Source organism: Cyclopterus lumpus, chromosome 5, assembly GCF_009769545.1.
Source record: "Cyclopterus lumpus isolate fCycLum1 chromosome 5, fCycLum1.pri, whole genome shotgun sequence".
Classification (NCBI taxonomy): Eukaryota; Metazoa; Chordata; class Actinopteri; order Perciformes; family Cyclopteridae; genus Cyclopterus; species Cyclopterus lumpus.
The window spans coordinates 14,873,785-14,891,608 of NC_046970.1; the positions used below are offsets into that span (position 1 = coordinate 14,873,785).

The following is a 17,824-nucleotide window of genomic DNA, read 5'->3' on the forward strand; positions in this document are numbered from 1 at the left end:
CTGTGGTGTACATCCATAATCTGAACAGTAAATACCTGAAACACAGTGAGAAGGGCCTGGGGAAAGTTGTCGAAGGTGCTCCTTTTGGTCTGGGTCTCATCAAAGTTGAACTTTCCACCAAACACCTGCATGCCCAGCAGGGAGAAGATAATGATGAAGAGGAAGAGCAGCAGCAGCAGAGAAGCGATGGACTTCATGGAGTTGAGCAGAGACGCCACCAGGTTGCTTAGAGACTGCCAGTGACTGTGAAGCAGTGGAGAGAAGGAGAGACAAGTGATGAACTGAACACCACACATGCACCACACGCACACAAAAGCAGCATGGTCCTACCGTGTGACCTTAAAGATCCTCAGCAGGCGGACGCAGCGGAACACAGAGATGCCGAGAGGAGACATGATTTCCAGCTCGACCAGAATGGTTTCCGTGATTCCTCCACAAACCACAAAGCAGTCAAAGCGGTTGAACAGTGACACAAAGTAGGCCTGTAGCCCGAGACTGTACATCTTCACCAACATCTCACATGTGAACATGGCGAGCAGGACCTTGTTGGCCACGTCTGAAACGCAGGACATTGAAGAAACACAATGGAATGGAGAAAGAGAGAGAGAGATAAAGAGAAGTGTTTTGCTAAATTATGCAAAGAATCTTTGCTAGTGTTAAACCACTCAGAGATTGTAGTGTTAAACTCTGCCAAGGCTGCACAACTATTTCTTTTCTAGAAATAAAACAAAAATGTTCACTAATATTCTATTTTACATTTCTATTCCAATAAGTGAAAGAGCAATATTAAGAGGAATAATAAGAAATCCTTTACAATGGTTTGTGGTTAAAATGTCTACTTATTTTCATTGAAAATGAAATGTAAGATAAGATATCTTACTAACTAAACAACAGACGTATTGGGTATCAAAGTGAATCAATCGGTGTTGATGTATACTGTAGTGCTCTTCATACCCTGCACTTGTGTCAGCCACATAGGTTGGTTGTAATGCTCTGATGATATGGTGAGTGTGTTGAGGAACACCAGGATGATGACCAGCCAATAGAAAGGCACCGATTTGACAGCCAACCGGCAATTCCTGCGGCAGAACCTGTTCCAGCGGCGCCAGCGCCGACTATAGGAGGAGAACGCAACGTCAGTGCAGAAAATAACGCTAGTGCGACTGACTTTGCTCATGAATAGAATTAGAGGTACACAGGATCTGGTCACAAAGATTAAAGTCTCAAAACAATAGAATAAATACCTCAGGTTTTATTTGAAGGAAATCATAGTTTGTTTCTATTACTGAGAGAAATGAGGGGGAAGAGCCACTAGGAAACGGCATCAATATATTTAAGTCATACTGTTCAGTAAATGAGCTGCGTAAGAATTCTCTCCAAATACCTTATGGTACATGCTGACTTTCTAAAAGCTATTGATTTATCATCCCTAGTAAAGTCTCATTAAAATACAGTAAAATGAAAGCCAAGCACTTCCAAAATATATCAGTATAATCTAATGCTGGGCACTAACCCTCACAGTAACAGATCAACGCACCAAGCAGAGACACAGACCCACAAAGATACTGACCTGAACTTTGACTTTGAAATTTTTTGACTGAAAGAAAGAAGAATTTGTCAAAGTTGAAAAGTGCAGATTGTAGCAGAAGTGTGTTAGAAGCATTGATTGGTTGTTAGGGCTCATTGATAACAACATAAAGCATGTTCAACCACAAGAGTCAGCAGCTCCCAGGGTAGGAAGGCAATATAAACATGTTGTTTGCTTTAACCATTTGACCATTTGTCTTTTATTACAAATCAAAAAGTAAAGAGAGTAGCACTTATACAGGAAAAAAGGGTTTGTTTGTGCTGTAGTGCTGGAGACTGGGTTTTTAAAAGTCTCTGTAGCAGTGGTCACACCAGAGGGGACGGCAATCAAAGTATTGTAATTCAAAGTAATTACAGTGGTCTTGTTTATGAAAAGGTTTGTTGCGCAAAGTTCTCACCACAGAGGTCCACAGCATGGTGTCTTTTCATCCTCCCCATTTTGATTCTCGGTGTTCACGGATTCTGTTTCACTGGCTGGAACGCTCGCTGAAGCAGCAAATGAAGCAGACATTTACAAAAAAAATACTCAAGAGATTTTTTTTACATAGACACGGTGCAGTGCATCCCATGGGGAAGAAGTGTGAAAAGAAATAAAATGGAGACTGCCTTCATCACATCAGGTTATTCTGACAGGCATTTTTTTCAAAAGGAAGCAAGGAAGATACACTAAAGAACATCCTTTATAAATCATAAAAGAACACCCTCCTCTCCCCCCCCCCCCCCCCCCCCCCCCCCCCCCCCCCCCCCCCCCCCCCCCCCCCCCCCAAAAAAGGATACACTCCAAAACATAGGCGCATCAAAATGATTTGAGAGAGGTTTAAAAAAGTAACAAAATGATTGTCATTTCTTCCAAACTTTTGACCTCATAGAAAGAAAGGAACTACGTGCTGTGGCTGTGCATCACTGTCATCATTAGTATCATTTACCAAGTGCTGAAAGGGAGCTGACATGGGACAGGCGAGTGGACAGCTGCTCTACGAGGGCTGACTGATGCACACAATGAGGGAGCAGAGAGAAGAGGGGAGCTGGCCGAGGAGGACAGAGCTCTTAAAGCTGTCTCTGAAATGCCACAGTCACAGTACTGCCAGCGCTGCGGAAAGACTGTCTGCGCAGACAGATGATGATTAACTGTGCAAAACGTCTCAGTGCTTTAACTCGTATGAGGGAGCGTGGTGTGCGCTGCTGCTTAGCTTATGTAGACGTGTTGGCTTTGATTCCTGAGTGGTCGGACAGCTCTCAGCTCTGAAAATAGTGCTGACTGCTGGAGTAGTGATCTGGGTTTAGCCCTGTTTCCTATATTCACACTGAGCCACTGCTTTTGAAATGGGACATGGAAAGGAAACTGGGTGTGCCTGCTATCGAACGTAGCTGTATTTATATTCCATATCAGATTCATTTCATAAAATGTAAAATGTTTTTTTATTTAGAATTAGTAAACCTTTGAAAAGACAAAACATGGAGGACAAAAACGGAAAAAAAGGCTGTGATGCTCGGACACGACAGGTTTAACAAAATAGTAAAGCACAAAGTGATGAGGTATTACATTAGGCTGCACATCAACACACACACACACAGACTCACTCAACAGTCACTTTAGATGCTTCAACTGGGATTTTAAGGCCACTGCTGCTTATCTTTTTCATTCATTTCCTAGTTTTAAGTCCTGATGCATTCATCAATAATGTAGACTATTTGTAAAAAACAGATCAACCCTTCTTCACTAATAGAAGGAAGTAAGGGCAAAGTAAAAGGTTTTATTTGTGTCTTTTTGCTCACAAGATGTAACAAAAGGCAAAACTTTGTAAAAATAAGAAAAAAATAAACAAAACTAAGAGTTCAGGTCTGATCTAGTTCTGATCTGAAGATTTAGTGAAAACGGATACATTTTTCTGTAATTTGAGCATCTAACACACACACTCACGTGTGCACACACACATACACAAAAGCATAAGAACACTGGAGGGAAAACACAGGATTTACCATGAGTGTCGGACGACTGGCTGAACCACCCAAACCTTCCTTTCTTCTTCTCAGTAAGGTCAGCCAGAGTCACCCCTTCATGTGTAATGCATGCAAGCCCATGCATTCAGACACAATGGCACAGCAGAGGGACATGGGGGGCGAGAATGGGCTGCTATCAAAATGGGTCAGAGCAGACAAGCACCACAGGACAACAACAGTATTCAAAATATCAATATCCAACAATGACAAGAGCAGCAGGAGCCACCGGGGCTGCAGACACTGAGGAGGGCAGAAGAACAACACGGAGAGCTGTTAGTCACTGGAAGCGCCTGCAGGTGACGAGGCCCTGTACTAACATGTTACAGTGCATATTCAATCATTTGCACGTTAACGTGTGAGCAGAGGCTCATGTATTGTCAACAGACAACAAAAGCCAGGATGGATGTGGAAGGAAAACTGGAAGCAGTTTGGACTTCCCTCCTTGTCACACAGAACCTCGACCGCTTTAAAGGACCCTAAAAGTCAAACTTTATAAATGAAGTATGACTAGAGGAAAAGACAGACGGGAGAGGTGAAAGTAAATGGACAAGTACATCAAACATGAGGGAAGATTGATTGTAATGAGCAGAGTGTAAAAAATATAAGGTGAATTCTGTTTTGCATCATGTGTGCTGCTTATATAAAGAGGATTTGTATTAAGAGCTCAAGTAACATATTTTTCCCCTTTTACTCTTCTTAGATAAACTCCAGTGGTACTCACAGTGTGCTGCACTTCCATCAGTGACTTATATTGAGCGTGAAGATAAGAACATGCTGCACCGCTCAGCTTCAAACGCCTTTGTTTATTGTGAACACCTCGAGAGAAAGACGCTCTCTTAACCAATAGATGCCTCTCTGTTATCTAGATACGTATCTATGTGTGTGTATTTGTGTATGGCCAAGAAAGTTTAATTGACTTTAGCCTAAATCATTTTGCATTATTCAGAAAAAAATTCATCATCAATTGTTTTTAAATTGTTAACCTACTTCATCTGCTTTAGTTAGTTATTACTACATATCCCATAATTACTGTTGAAAAGCTTAATCAAGACCAACATGAATTGCATTATGGACTATTGATGCTACTGTAGGTAGAGAAAGTTGACACTCCATCCTGTCTAGTGGATTGTTTCTGGCATGATTATTAAAAGTTGATGCAAAATTGTCGAGCTGAATGAGGAGGCCATGTTTTAGCTTGAAGGCTCTTTTTCTCTTGATTCATACCCACTGTATCTGTGCTAGTCAAGTGTCAACATGGTGGACTTGTTATATGGGGCAATACGAAGAAATAGGGCACTTTGCACTCAAATAGCCATGGGAGTGCCAGGAAAGCCATCTCTTTTGTTTTAAACAGTATATTAGGATACATATTTCTCCTCCAGCGAAATGATCTTTTAGCAAATCCACTATGTGTTTTTCTCACACAATGACACATTGTAGAATTCTAGAATACAAACTCTTGCATTTCCCGATTACATAAATATAAAATGATAGTTTGCAACCCTCTCAAGCCAACAATAATAAACCATCCTGCATAGTTTTTGACGTTGAAGTGACAGATTGGATCAGTATTGGATGGCTCCTGTGATGCCAGCGCAGGATTACTCTGGGAGTAACGGGGGACGGTGCTTACGGTTGCGCTTGGTCTCCTCTTCGGCCTCGTCCTCGTTGTCGGGGTCGATGTCTTCAGCCTGAGTTATCCAGTCCAAGTAACCTTTCAGATCCTCCTCCAGCTGCTGCTTCTCACGCAGCTTCTGGAAGTCTCCTCGAGCTTTGGCTTTCTCTCTCTCCTTGGAGAACTCTCTGGTTTTGTGGAGGCACACAAACACAAAGGAGTGCATAAATGATCAAATACACATACAAAGAGAAACTTACTTCAACAGCAATAAAGAAAAAAAGCATTTTTTACATGAAATGGAAATAAAAAAAATCTTCCTTCCTCTATTAAATAGTCGCTATGACATTCTTCACTAAACTGCATGAAGACATGCTGCATATTCACATACTTCAACCACAACCTGTAAATGCCTATTTTTGTGAACACTAGCCACTGGAGGGAGATGTACACCATCTGACAGACAACACAGCACTTTATTTAGAGCCGAAAGTACAGTAGCGTATACTTCAGGCGAGCGTCTTAATCATACAGAAAAGGCAATTTAGGTGGACAGATGGTTTCAAGAGGCACAAAACATTTGCACAGCGTCTAAACTCATAGATTATATACAACAACGACTGTGGAAACTATAATGTGTAGGAATTCATAAGGCGGAACGTAAATGTATTCAGTGCATGATGGAATAGTGTTGTTACTGAGAATGAGATGCATTTAAGGTGTGACAAAGTAAAAGACTAACACACAGATACTTGATGCTAAGAGGCTAGAAAAGCATCATTTTTAAAACTGCATTTAGACAGTTGATGCAGATAATACATTGTGACAATCTAAAGCATCCGGCAGGAGTGTCTGAGTTGGAGTTGGAGATTCTGTTAACCTTGTTGCCATTTTATAAAAATCGGGCTTTGATGGCTGGTCAACCATCCAGAGTTAATTCTACTGTAATACCCCACCCCCACTCCACAGCGCTGGGAGAGCAAACTGGGGTTTGAGAGAGCTTAGTAGCGCAGAGGGAGTGAAGGGCGAGGAATAAGATTAATTTCTCTCTCAGGAGGTTGAGGGTGGGGGGGGGAGGAAACGCTCACTTTGCAGTTGCCGTGGAAAAAACGTGATAGTTTGACGCCAACAGAGGTCAGAGAAGAACGTCTGAGAAAGAAAATGCATTTATCGTATGGTCCAAATGCACAATAGTCAATCACGGAAGTAATAGTTCAATATGTTTTTGGATATAAAGATAGTCAGGATCTTACATCCATACACTCATTTATGTGCAAAACATTACATCGTAAGCTGTGCCAGAGTGCTAAACAAATCACTGCAAACACGCTTTGCACACTGCAAACCAAAATCACTGCACAAGTTTCCTCTTACCCACTTAGCACACCTAACACAAGGTTTAACACGAAAAAGGATCCCAGTATGATCAGGCTAACAAAATAAATCCACGGTGTTTCCCATCCGATGGCGTCATTGACCTACAGGAGCCAGAGGTAGACGGTTAACAGGACAGAAACTCAAACAAAGAGCAAAGAGAGGAAGGTGCTTACCCCGCTCAACACACCCAAACCAGGTTAAGAACAAAAAAGGAGCCGAAGATCACAAGACTGACAAAGTAAACCCACGGAAGCTCTAAGCCCATAGCATCGTTCATCTGGAGGAACAAGCATCAGCACAGAAGAAGGAGAACAGGGGGAAGAGAGGGAGAAAAGAATGAAATTAACTGTTAAAGGTAGAAACTGTCAGACAAGAAGAACAAGAAGAAAAAGTTTGTTTCTTCAGGTGAAGAAAAATAGAGGTCTTATTTTTGTTGTGACATGCATTTAATAATTTAGTCAATCAATCACATCAGAGTGATAAGAGTTGCCTCAGGAAGTTATCAGCAGCTTCATCATCAGAATGTCAGTCACATCTGATCTAGATAGACATCTAAGCTAAAGGCATGTGACAGTCACAGGATGTTGAACTGGTGGTGCAGTGACTCACCCAGTACAGCACATCCGTCCAGCCCTCCATGGTGATACACTGAAACACTGTCAGCATGGCAAACAGGAAGTTGTCAAAATTGGTGATGCCACCATTGGGACCATGCCAGCCTTCCCTACACTCGCTGCCGTTGATGGGGCATTGGCGCCCGTGCCCTGAGATCGCACATGGAGCTGGTTCCTCTTCTGCTATCATATCTAAAGAACGAGAGGAAAGAAATGTGTCTGTAATCATTGTGGAAAACAAGATTATTTCAAACATTATCTCAAACTACAGCCCGTATAGAGGATTTAATCAGGCCCACACCATGTTTACAATGTATTGTTATACCTTACCTACAGATAAGTTTCTTTACTTTTTTCCCAATTTGATTGTTGTAATTGGAGAAATCATCAAGCAAGACTTTCAAATAGTTATTTTACATTTTGACTTAACTGCTGAATTAACACTTGATATGACCGACTGCACCTTACACTTTCGAAACCTCAAAGAAAGGTTGACCACGAGGTCATATCTTTTTATGACAGGGTTTATTCTCCACGGAGTGCCACATGACTCACTTTCACACCAGCAAGGAGAAAGCTGCCGTTCTCACTCGGTACTCCTCTAATGAGCATGCAGAGCACCACCATGTACGAGGGACGGAAGGGAGGGAAAAACAAACACTACTTTTAAGCAACCCCCCTAGGAGTGAACAACCTGGCCAGTGGCCACCAGGTAATTTAAGTTTGGGACCCCTGAAAAGACTTGCCATGTTAGTTTCTAAAATGGCATCACCGCGTTATTATGAACCCCCACGTCTTTTCTTGGCAAGACCTGCCCTGCGTAGCAAGTTGAGGCAGAGACGAGTGGTTAAGGTGAGGCATTAATCTCAAGTAGTTAGTGCCAGGATAACCAATTGGTCAGGGTCTTTTAACTGGGCCCACATGTGGTCAGGTTAAATATCAGGTTTCACCTTCAGAATTGATAAATGCATGCTGATGTTTGTTGAAAGTTTTACAGTCAGGCTAATATTACTGCTTGTTACAGTATTCAACATGCAAGCTGTGTAGGCTGGAAAGTTGACTTGATTTCATGTGTACAACAGACAATCAAGAGGGCATACCTGAGCCAGGAATAAAGCAGGTTGCGTGCATTTTACCGATGAAAAGCTCCAGGCCGATAATAGCATAGATGATGATGACAAACAAGACCAGGAGGGCAATGTGAAGGAGAGGTACCATGGCTTTAATGATGGAGTTCAACACCACCTGTAAACCTAAGCAAGGAGAAAAATAAACACAATACATGAAGCTGTTGTACTTGAATGCGCCGTAAGAAAATACAGCTACAAACGTCAGTTGCACCAGTGCCAGTTTCCATCCCTGGTCTTACTACAAAAAAAACTCTTGTGGTTCATGATGGTTCACATAATGACAAGCTGATGACATTAATATGAAGTTTTTAATTTATAATATTTTGTTTATCAACAATAGATGTGAGCATACAGTATGTGTGCAGTGTAGGATTATACTACAGCCAACTGAATGTTTTCCCCACAAGAAGGAAGTTGTTTTTCTAATGTTTGATACCGGTTTCAGTAAATATTTCAAAACATCTAGAACAACATATAGTTCATAAATGTGTCACTAGTGTTTACGCTCAGTTTTTATTACGGAGCTCATTTCTCTAGGGCGTTGATGGAGATGTTGAATGGATGTTTTTGAAAAACACTCCTCAGGGATGAAGACTCGTCATGTGTAACCCTCCAACCCATAATTTACTGGGACTAATAAGGGCTCTGATCAGTACATAGTATTTATAGAAAATATGTGGTGAATCTATATGGGGTTGACATGGGTTGCCTGTGTGTTGGCATATGGAGCTCAGTACTTACTGGGTACTCCTGAGACCAGCCGCAGGGGTCGCAGCACACGGAAGGCTCGAAGGGCTTTAACATCGAATCCACCACCTGGTTTACTACCTCCGTGTCCGTGCATTGACGGATGGTTGATATCTCCTTCAGCTTCTGGCTTCTCTTCTTTGGTCAAAAGCTCCAGCACAACACTGAAGAGTCTGTCAGAAAGCAAACCTCACACTATTCGTATAACATACCACAACATGTTCACGTCTGAGCTGCTTATTATTTGTTGTATGTTCCATGTTCTATTTTTGTTAAAACTGGAAACGCCAAACAAACTAATTGCAGATGTCACATTTGACTTGAAAATTATACTAGGCATTTTGTAAAGGAAGAACAACCAATCAATGCACCAAGAAAAGAATCAGCAATATTAATCAATAATACAATTAGTGGTTTGTTTCTTCATATGAACATTACTGTAGACATTTTTTTCAAACAATGTAGATGTGTATTTTTTTGTCTGTACTTTTTCCAGATATTACAAGCGTATCAATAATCATTAATCTTGAGACACGTTTTCCTTAAAACTCTCTTTTTAATTTACTGTTGTTGATCCATCAAATGTAGCTCATTTATCATTTAACTGTGACACTATAGTGTAGCATGCGTCATCAGTTTACTTTACAGCCACCCACAAACCATACTGATATCACCAGGATGCAGTTGGATTAACAAGAGTACTACACATATAATAATAAATACAGGGCCCATTCATGTTCATAGATGGGATAAAACTGGTTAATAAACATTGTACTGGTAGCTTCCACACTGTAATGTTAAGACCTGATAAAACAATTGTCAGTTAACTATTTTCTATATAAAGCCAGGGGCGATGCTGATAGTGTAGGACAGCAGCATCCCGCCCCCTTTTGTGTCAATGCCATTAAGAGTACACAAACAGCAGATAAATGCAGTACAAGAACGTCTTCCTGCTGTGATCACAAAGTGAAATCAGCAGTGAACAAATCTCTCACCATGAAAGAGAACACTTCATTACAGTCAGTTAGACATTCCTCACCTAGCCAAGAGGGGAAATCATCTTGACGCATCACATCAAAGATGTGGACTAAAAGCAGTGAATGAAGCTGCCGATAGGAAGGAGTTCTGAGGGCCTATAAGCACAGTCTGCTCAGGCTTATGTTATACTGAGTCACAGCTGTAAAACTGACCGCCTGCCACTGGGGTTTCATTACTCATCCAGTCATGTCCAAAAGCAAACATATCAACCTTTTTATTGCATATACCTGAGGAGAACCTCTTTCTTTACCAGCCAAGCTGCATGACCTCAATGTGTGTCCTCGCTCTCGAAGCAATTATGCAGGTGGGTTTGAATGCAAATCACTTTACAATCATTTTGTAAACTATGCTAACTGTATGTTAGTCATTTTAATGGTGTTTTCTTCTGTTATAGGCATCCATTGGTTTCATGGTAATTCTGTAATTCTACATACTATGCAGAAAAGTATGTAAACAATTACGGCATGTAAAAATGTGTTAACATCCCATTTTTTGGAACTATATCATCTTTATTTGAAAATGGTCAAGGCAAATGTTAAAATGTAAACATATTTGCATACCAGACAATCCAGCAACAAGGCAACATTAGCATTGATTTGGAGTCATGTAAATCCAACATATACACTTTATGTCCTGAGGGAATATTTGTATCTTTTGCTGCAAAGTGCTCATCAGCTAGTTGCTACCTAAAAGCTGAGGGGAGCTGTAGATTAGGGTGATACTTCTATAGTTTCTATAGTTTTTCACTACTAATTTAGCCGTTCACATTAAACAGTTATATCCATTGTTAAAATAAAAAATATTCATTAGGGCAGCCTGGTTTAAGAGCTCCCTAGCAAAATACCCTGGCTCATTTAAGTAAAACAAATACAAATCTCATAATTACTCAAATCCTGTTAACGTTCTGTTCACTTTTTTTTTGTTGCAGAGGTGATTTACATTTCTGACACCTATGTCCTTCGAATACAATTATTTTTTCATTAAATCTTTATTACATTTCTCCCCACATGTCAGACAGGTCAAGAAAAGAGGCTTTTCAGTGTAGCATTATACGTTAAACACCCTCAATATTTTTCATGCATTTCCTACTCTTTTAAACAATTACAGCCTAATTTCCAAACTATTTTAGCTACAATTCTCAAATCCCTCTTCTCCTACTCACAAACAATATTGTATCTAATTTTTTTAAAAAAAGCATAGATGACCACAGCAGCCATAAAGATCGCAATGGATTATATTGAATCTTTAGACAGCAGGCAACCTTTCTCTCTATGAAGAGCATTATTGAACGACGAAATACTGAATCTTCGAGCACCTACAACCTTTTTCCAACATGTGTTGAACCATTACGTGCCCTGCTTTAATCTTTAAATACAAAGACACACAAACATATTGAAGCATGTTGTGAAGTGGGCTGACTTCAAATAGCCATTTCAGGGCTGTATTGAGCCATATATTTTGATTCTGGCAGTATTATTTCAGTGTGTCATTTCCGTGATGTACAAGGAACAGTCGCTTTTTATAGCATGAGCAGCCGTCGTTGCATTCGATTGCATGGCAGATAAACCCTGCACGCTTGCATACAGACAGAGATCTGACCCAGCTGCCCACTGGACTGTGTGTATAAGAGGAAAGAGAGGAAGGAAAATAGAGGAGAAAAAAAGACGCTGCGATTAGGATGAAGATAACGAGAGGAGAACGTGCAGGAGATAGGAATGAGGGCAGAGTGAGATGGGGAAGTGTGAAGCATGACGTTCAAGATCAAAATGGATGGGGGTAGTATAAGAACTAGCTGCAGAGACAAAGCAGAGCTGGATGGGAGAGTGTGAGCGAAAGAAAGTCAGTGAGAAAAAAATGGGAGGGAGTGTTGGAGAAGAGATGTAGAGATGGTGACTCACTCCAATGGTGGTAAAGCTCTGATTTATTTTCTCTGTCTTTTCTGGGTCATATACTGTGGGTGTATGAGGGTCTCTGGTTAGCCGATTGGAGCAGAGGCTTAAGCAACTTTAACTTTAACACGGACTGCCTCTCTCAGAAACACTGGACACTGCGACTGTTAAACTGTTTTGACATAGAAGATAGACCAACAGATGTTGGTCTATCTTCTCCACCTTGTCTTATATGCATTAACATGATCAATCCAAGACAGGAAGCTCCTTGCAATGACATTTTTCAGACATATTGTTGATTTCCAGAAATGTCGAGCCTAACCCTGGCCCAGCTGATACTACAATTTGTAATACTAAGGAAGCTTCAAGTTTGAATACCCGTTCTGATTATAAATCATGGTCTAATCTACGTGTCATCCAACTGAATTTAAACAGTTCAATTACTAAACTGGATATTATTGACTTGTATTTCTGACACTTTGTTTGATGACTCTGTCATGTCCAGGACTTTTGTAAAGGAGATTCTACTCATTAATAATTAATTAACTGAGATTAAAGTCTAAATCCATTGAAATAAAAAAACCTCATGATCTGGTCTGTAAAATGATATTGTTTGGATCACCTGGCATGATGCCCACCGGTGCAGGTAATATGTATAATCAAATACATTATACACTATATTTAGATTGAAAAAAATTAAAATTAAAATAAATGAACTTGATGACTTACCCTATGACGACAATGACGAAATCCAGCATGTTCCAACCGTTTCTCACATACGCATTCTGGTGCATCACCAAACCATAAGCGATAATCTTCAGAAAGGTCTCAATTGTGAAAATGATGAGGAAGGCATACTCAACCGTTTCCTGCAGATATACAGGGGAAAAAGAGAATTAGAGAACAACAGATTTTTGACAAGAACTAGATATGATTGATTATCATGAAAACCCACGAGCATGGCATAAACAGTGTGCTGGATGCAAACATACACAAGTCCCAACTACAGTGGCACACACAGACACAATAATCTGGTGTGCACATTTTAATTCAGCTCTGTAGTATTGATTAATCTGCTTAATGGAGTAAAGAGAAAGCAAACTTTTTAGGAAACATTAGAGAAACAATGGAAAAATGTCCAGGCCGTAAATGCTTAACAAACCTGTTCAACTTGGCAGCACCAAATAGTTATTACAATCACCACATTTTCAAGGTGGGGATTTGTGTCACCAATTCAGTGTCCGACCAATGTGAAATATGGTCACATTCTACCCTATAGGGTCAGATCAGTCTCAATAATTGCAAATGCACACAGACAGACTTACAAATGCAAACACAAGATTTACAAATGCGCACAGAACAATTTACAAATATGTTCGATTTACAAATGCACACAGAGAGATTTACAAATGCAAACACAAAGATTTACAAATGCGCACAGAACAATTTACAGATATGTTTTGATTTACAAATGCACACAGAGAGATTTACAAATAAATTAGACTCACAAATGCACGCAGAACGACATGTCTGTGTTTATTTATTTGTCAATCGCACTGCATTTGTTTGTGGATTCTTCACGTGTGTACGGATTTATGCGACTCCCCTGCCATGGCTAGATCCGCAAATGCGTTTTTTTCAACATAGACCTAGCTGTAGCCAATCAGATGTCGCCCTCATTTTCAGCCAATCACATGAGCGCATCTCCCCCTCCCCTCTCCACGGGGCTGCCAGCATTACAGTTGCACAATTTGCAGAGGGATACACAATTAATTGTACACCCCACCCCATTGTTGTAAGTCATTGAAAGTTCGGTTAATCTTGTAAATCTTGTAGAAAATCTTGGCGCGGCACGAATGAAGCGAAAAGTTCACCCGCAGTCATTCAGACGTCAGTTGTGATGTTATGTATAAATATATACATATGATATTAATGTTATGAACCCAAACACGAGGGCGTTAGATGTTCTGACGTTTATGGGATGTCCACAACAAGTATATAAAGCAGAAATAGTGGATGACGGAAGTTATAACTGTTTTCCACGGAGTAAAGCCACAGAGATAAGCCACGCCCCCTCTAAGGCACAAATAAAGCGAATGACGCTCATGTGATTGGTTGAAAATGAGGCCGACATCTGATTGGCGGAGTCTCATAAATCCGTACACACATGTGAAGAATCCACAAACAAATGCAGTGCAATTGACAATAAATAAACAAAGACACGTCGTTCTGCGTGCATTTGTGAGTCTAATTTATTTGTAAATCCTTCTGTGTGCATTTGTAAATCAAACATATTTGTAAATTGTTCTGTGCGCATTTGTAAATCTTTGTGTTTGCATTTGTAAATCTCTCTGTGTGCATTTGTAAAATCGAACATATTTGTAAATTGTTCTGTGCGCATTTATAATCTTGTGTTTGAATTTGTAAGTCTGTCTGTGTGCATTTGCAATTATTGAGACTGATCTGACCCATACTACCCTTCTGCGCACTCCGATCTACTGTGTCTATACATAGTAGATCGGAGTGAATACGCTGCACATGTGTGCATTAAGATTAGCTATTTGCATACCAAATTAAAGAGGTGCACGTTTGTTACACAAATGCGAGTCACAGAGATGGCTGCAGTAAAGAAAGCATCAATGGATGAGCTACTCAAGCTTGCTGAGTCTAAGAATAGGAGGATGACTGTATAATATCTAGTTCACCACTGTCACATGTCTTAACATCAATCAATGCAAAAAGTAAAAACAGCCTTGTTTAACCAGAGCAGCCAAATCTCAAGCTCATTCTGATCTGATTTGGTTGTCACGCTTTACAACACTTGTCTCTGCACATATTCACAGAACACCATGAGAAACATGAAAACACGAGAAACCTTGAGGTACACAAGAACGTTTTAATCTAGGCAAGAAAAAAACTAAAAATGTTTAGATTTAGTATCATGTAACCTCAAGTTAAAACTGGAAATACCAGAAGCTATTTGGCTTCATTGTTTAGTACACACCAAACCAACCTGAAAAGTGGAAGACTGAGAGAACGTTTTCTGGTATTGAACACACCACAACGGACAGCTGACCACTGAGATCTGCCTTCTGAGCCTCCACAGCAGCACATAACAAGTCCAGTAGTCTGAACTCTTTATCCAAAAATAACTAAACAAAACTTAATTAGCTTGGCAGATTAATTGATAATAGTAGTTCCAGTGCAAAACATCTGTTCAGAACTGGCCAAATGCTCGGCCTGTGGTGTTGCTGCTTTCAGCTTTCTTGAAAACCCCTCGTTCAAACAACTTCACACTCAACACTCCTCAATACACACACTATGACAGATTTGCATCACACACCCAAGTCACAGCTTCTCACAGTCAGAAACATTAGTGAAATACACTCTGGTTCAGGAAAAAACACCAGGTGCCATCATAACTGTGAGTAAAGGTATGTAACATGGGCCTGGGAGCCAAACTGAAAGGGCTTCTGCTTCAGAGGAAAACATTGTACTACTACATTTACCAGAAACATGCTAATGGTTGTTTTGCAGATTCCTATTTTTCTATATTTTAATTATTTCATGCACAAAACATTAACATCCAATAACAATATTATACATTATTATTCATTAAACTATATTATATTAGAGTTGACAGCTCCAGCTTGAACATAGTTAAGTACATTTATATACACAAGAAAGAGTTTGCCTGGGGCCTCAAAAACCAAACAATCTGTGAAATATACTTTGCGTGGTAATTTATTAGTTCCTTGCTTTTAGATAACCATTGCAACTATAAAGTAGAGCATGGATTTAATAAGCAGATGCATTTTTCTGGTGGTAATGTTAGTTATGTAAAATTAGGATCAAGTCATGCACTGAGGAAATACTCTCAGAAGTCACGAAACACAATGAAATACTGTACAAGTCCGATTCTGCTTCCAGTTGGTTATCCCCTCGTCTTGACTATCTGAACCAGAATCTGGTTGAAATGTGTTATCCAGCATCCGTGTAACGTTGTATATATCCAGCACCCAAAGCAGACATTTTTCAGCATTCACCAGCAAAAGGAAGTGCAGTGGATGTACAGGCCACTGAGTTCAGCATGTTGTCACCCACTGTGGTCAAAATGCTGGACTCAGTCCACAGAGCCCTGAACTCTGATTGTTATGTGCTTGTTTATTTATATTGAATGTGTTGCATGTCTAAGTTGCACCACATTTGATAAAGCACTTCCTTGGGTCCCCAGCAATACACCCACCAAGTGTGAATAGATCGTATGAATGGTTCTTGAGATATGCAAAGTGCATCCCCACATACAGACAGACATACAGACAGCGATTCCTAGTTTTATAATTATATATAATATTAAGGTAAAAAGTAGCTTGGCTTTGTGCAACACATTGTGCCATCGTGGGGGGAAACAATGGAAAAGCCCAAAAAAAGGCCAAACGACACTGATGGATAAAAACACTGATTCTCTTAGCAGAACAACCAGTCAGAGATCTCTCGCCCACCTGCTGTATGAATCGGCTGAAAGAAGTTAAAAAAGGAAAAACATACTTTTATTAAAAAGATGGTATGTGGAGACTCAGTGATGTAATACAGCATTGCACCATTCTTCTGTTGTTTCAAAGACAGAGAGAGAACAGGAACACCAGGCCATCAGGTGGAGGTTGAGTGAAGCTCACAACAGAGGCACACGCTGCCAGATAAAGGTGGTGTGTGCTTGTTAGTGCAGTGCGATGTGTGAGATGCTGTAGGTGGACACACCAGGAGGACTCAGCTTATTTAGGACAGTCCTGTGACCTCCCTGGAGATATGTAACCATAGAGAGGCCCTCTTCTTCATTTATGCATGAGGCAGGTCAACATAAACGTTGCACACTGGTACCCATGATATCTTTCCGTCAATACAAGAGTCATTTAACTTTTCACATGGGATACCCAAGAGCTCTTATAATACACAATGCAGACAAATGCTAAAAACCACATACACACACGTAAATATTCTTATATTCATAATAACCTCTTCCGCCTGAGGGAGTCCTTAATCCTTTGCTCTGTGTTCTCTGCGAACACCATAATGCAAGAGCACTGTGGGCTGCAGGGGCTCGTTTTCCCAACAGTTTACTGCAGATTGTGAGAAGCACTTAGCCCAGAATAGGAGACATGGGCCTCTTTGTTAGTGAAGTAAAAGGTTGAGTTAAGCTTGTGGCTGCTCCCTCCATGTCGGAGCATGCTCGGGCCGCAGGGAGCAGAGAGAACTGAACGATTTAATCGAGGATGGAAGGGAAGTGACGGAGAGTCAAGTGAACATTGAGGCATTTACGGGCCAAGAGGAGCCATAGTAAACTGCTGCAGCAGTTATCTGTTATTGTAACACAGGCTTCAGTTAGGTGGCATGTCTTCTTACATCCAAAGATCTATCAAGTGGTATGTGTGAATATAACATTTAAAAAGCATTATATAATATTTCCTCTTGTGTGGTCTACAGCAGTAATTGAGTCATAATTGTAAAGATACAGAAAGGAGCATATAATACGTTGTCATAACAGTTTTAGCTTTCCAAGGCCCAGTAAATTTATGCAAATTGCCACTTCCTGGTTTGTGAAAGCATGTTAAATATAATAGCAAATGATAACCATTCCCTCTTAATTAACCAGCAATTTATTCAATCATAAGCACGTTATTCTGCAAGCAGAAATAGAATGAGGGAGAGACACAGAAAGAGAAGGAGAGTGAGGTAGAGGCCATTGGGGATGACCATAAACATCTCATCTTAGGTTATTTGTGCTATAAAGAGACTTACAGTAGTATGTTCCCTTTTCTCATAAAGTAT

At 40.4% G+C, this 17,824-nt stretch overlaps 1 protein-coding gene across 1 annotated transcript in view; it reads right to left on the minus strand.

The window, feature by feature from the left end:
• The window catches only part of LOC117730481 (voltage-dependent L-type calcium channel subunit alpha-1D-like), a 51,317-nt gene that overhangs the window by 22,406 nt on the left and 11,087 nt on the right, over window positions 1–17,824 (minus strand). Inside the window, 12 exon segments of the mRNA XM_034532209.1 lie at window positions 36–243; window positions 331–556; window positions 955–1,115; window positions 1,571–1,597; window positions 1,986–2,073; window positions 3,568–3,642; window positions 5,222–5,391; window positions 6,578–6,681; window positions 7,190–7,386; window positions 8,295–8,447; window positions 9,066–9,244; window positions 12,728–12,867. Coding sequence (XP_034388100.1) covers window positions 36–243; window positions 331–556; window positions 955–1,115; window positions 1,571–1,597; window positions 1,986–2,073; window positions 3,568–3,642; window positions 5,222–5,391; window positions 6,578–6,681; window positions 7,190–7,386; window positions 8,295–8,447; window positions 9,066–9,244; window positions 12,728–12,867 — 1,728 coding nt within the window.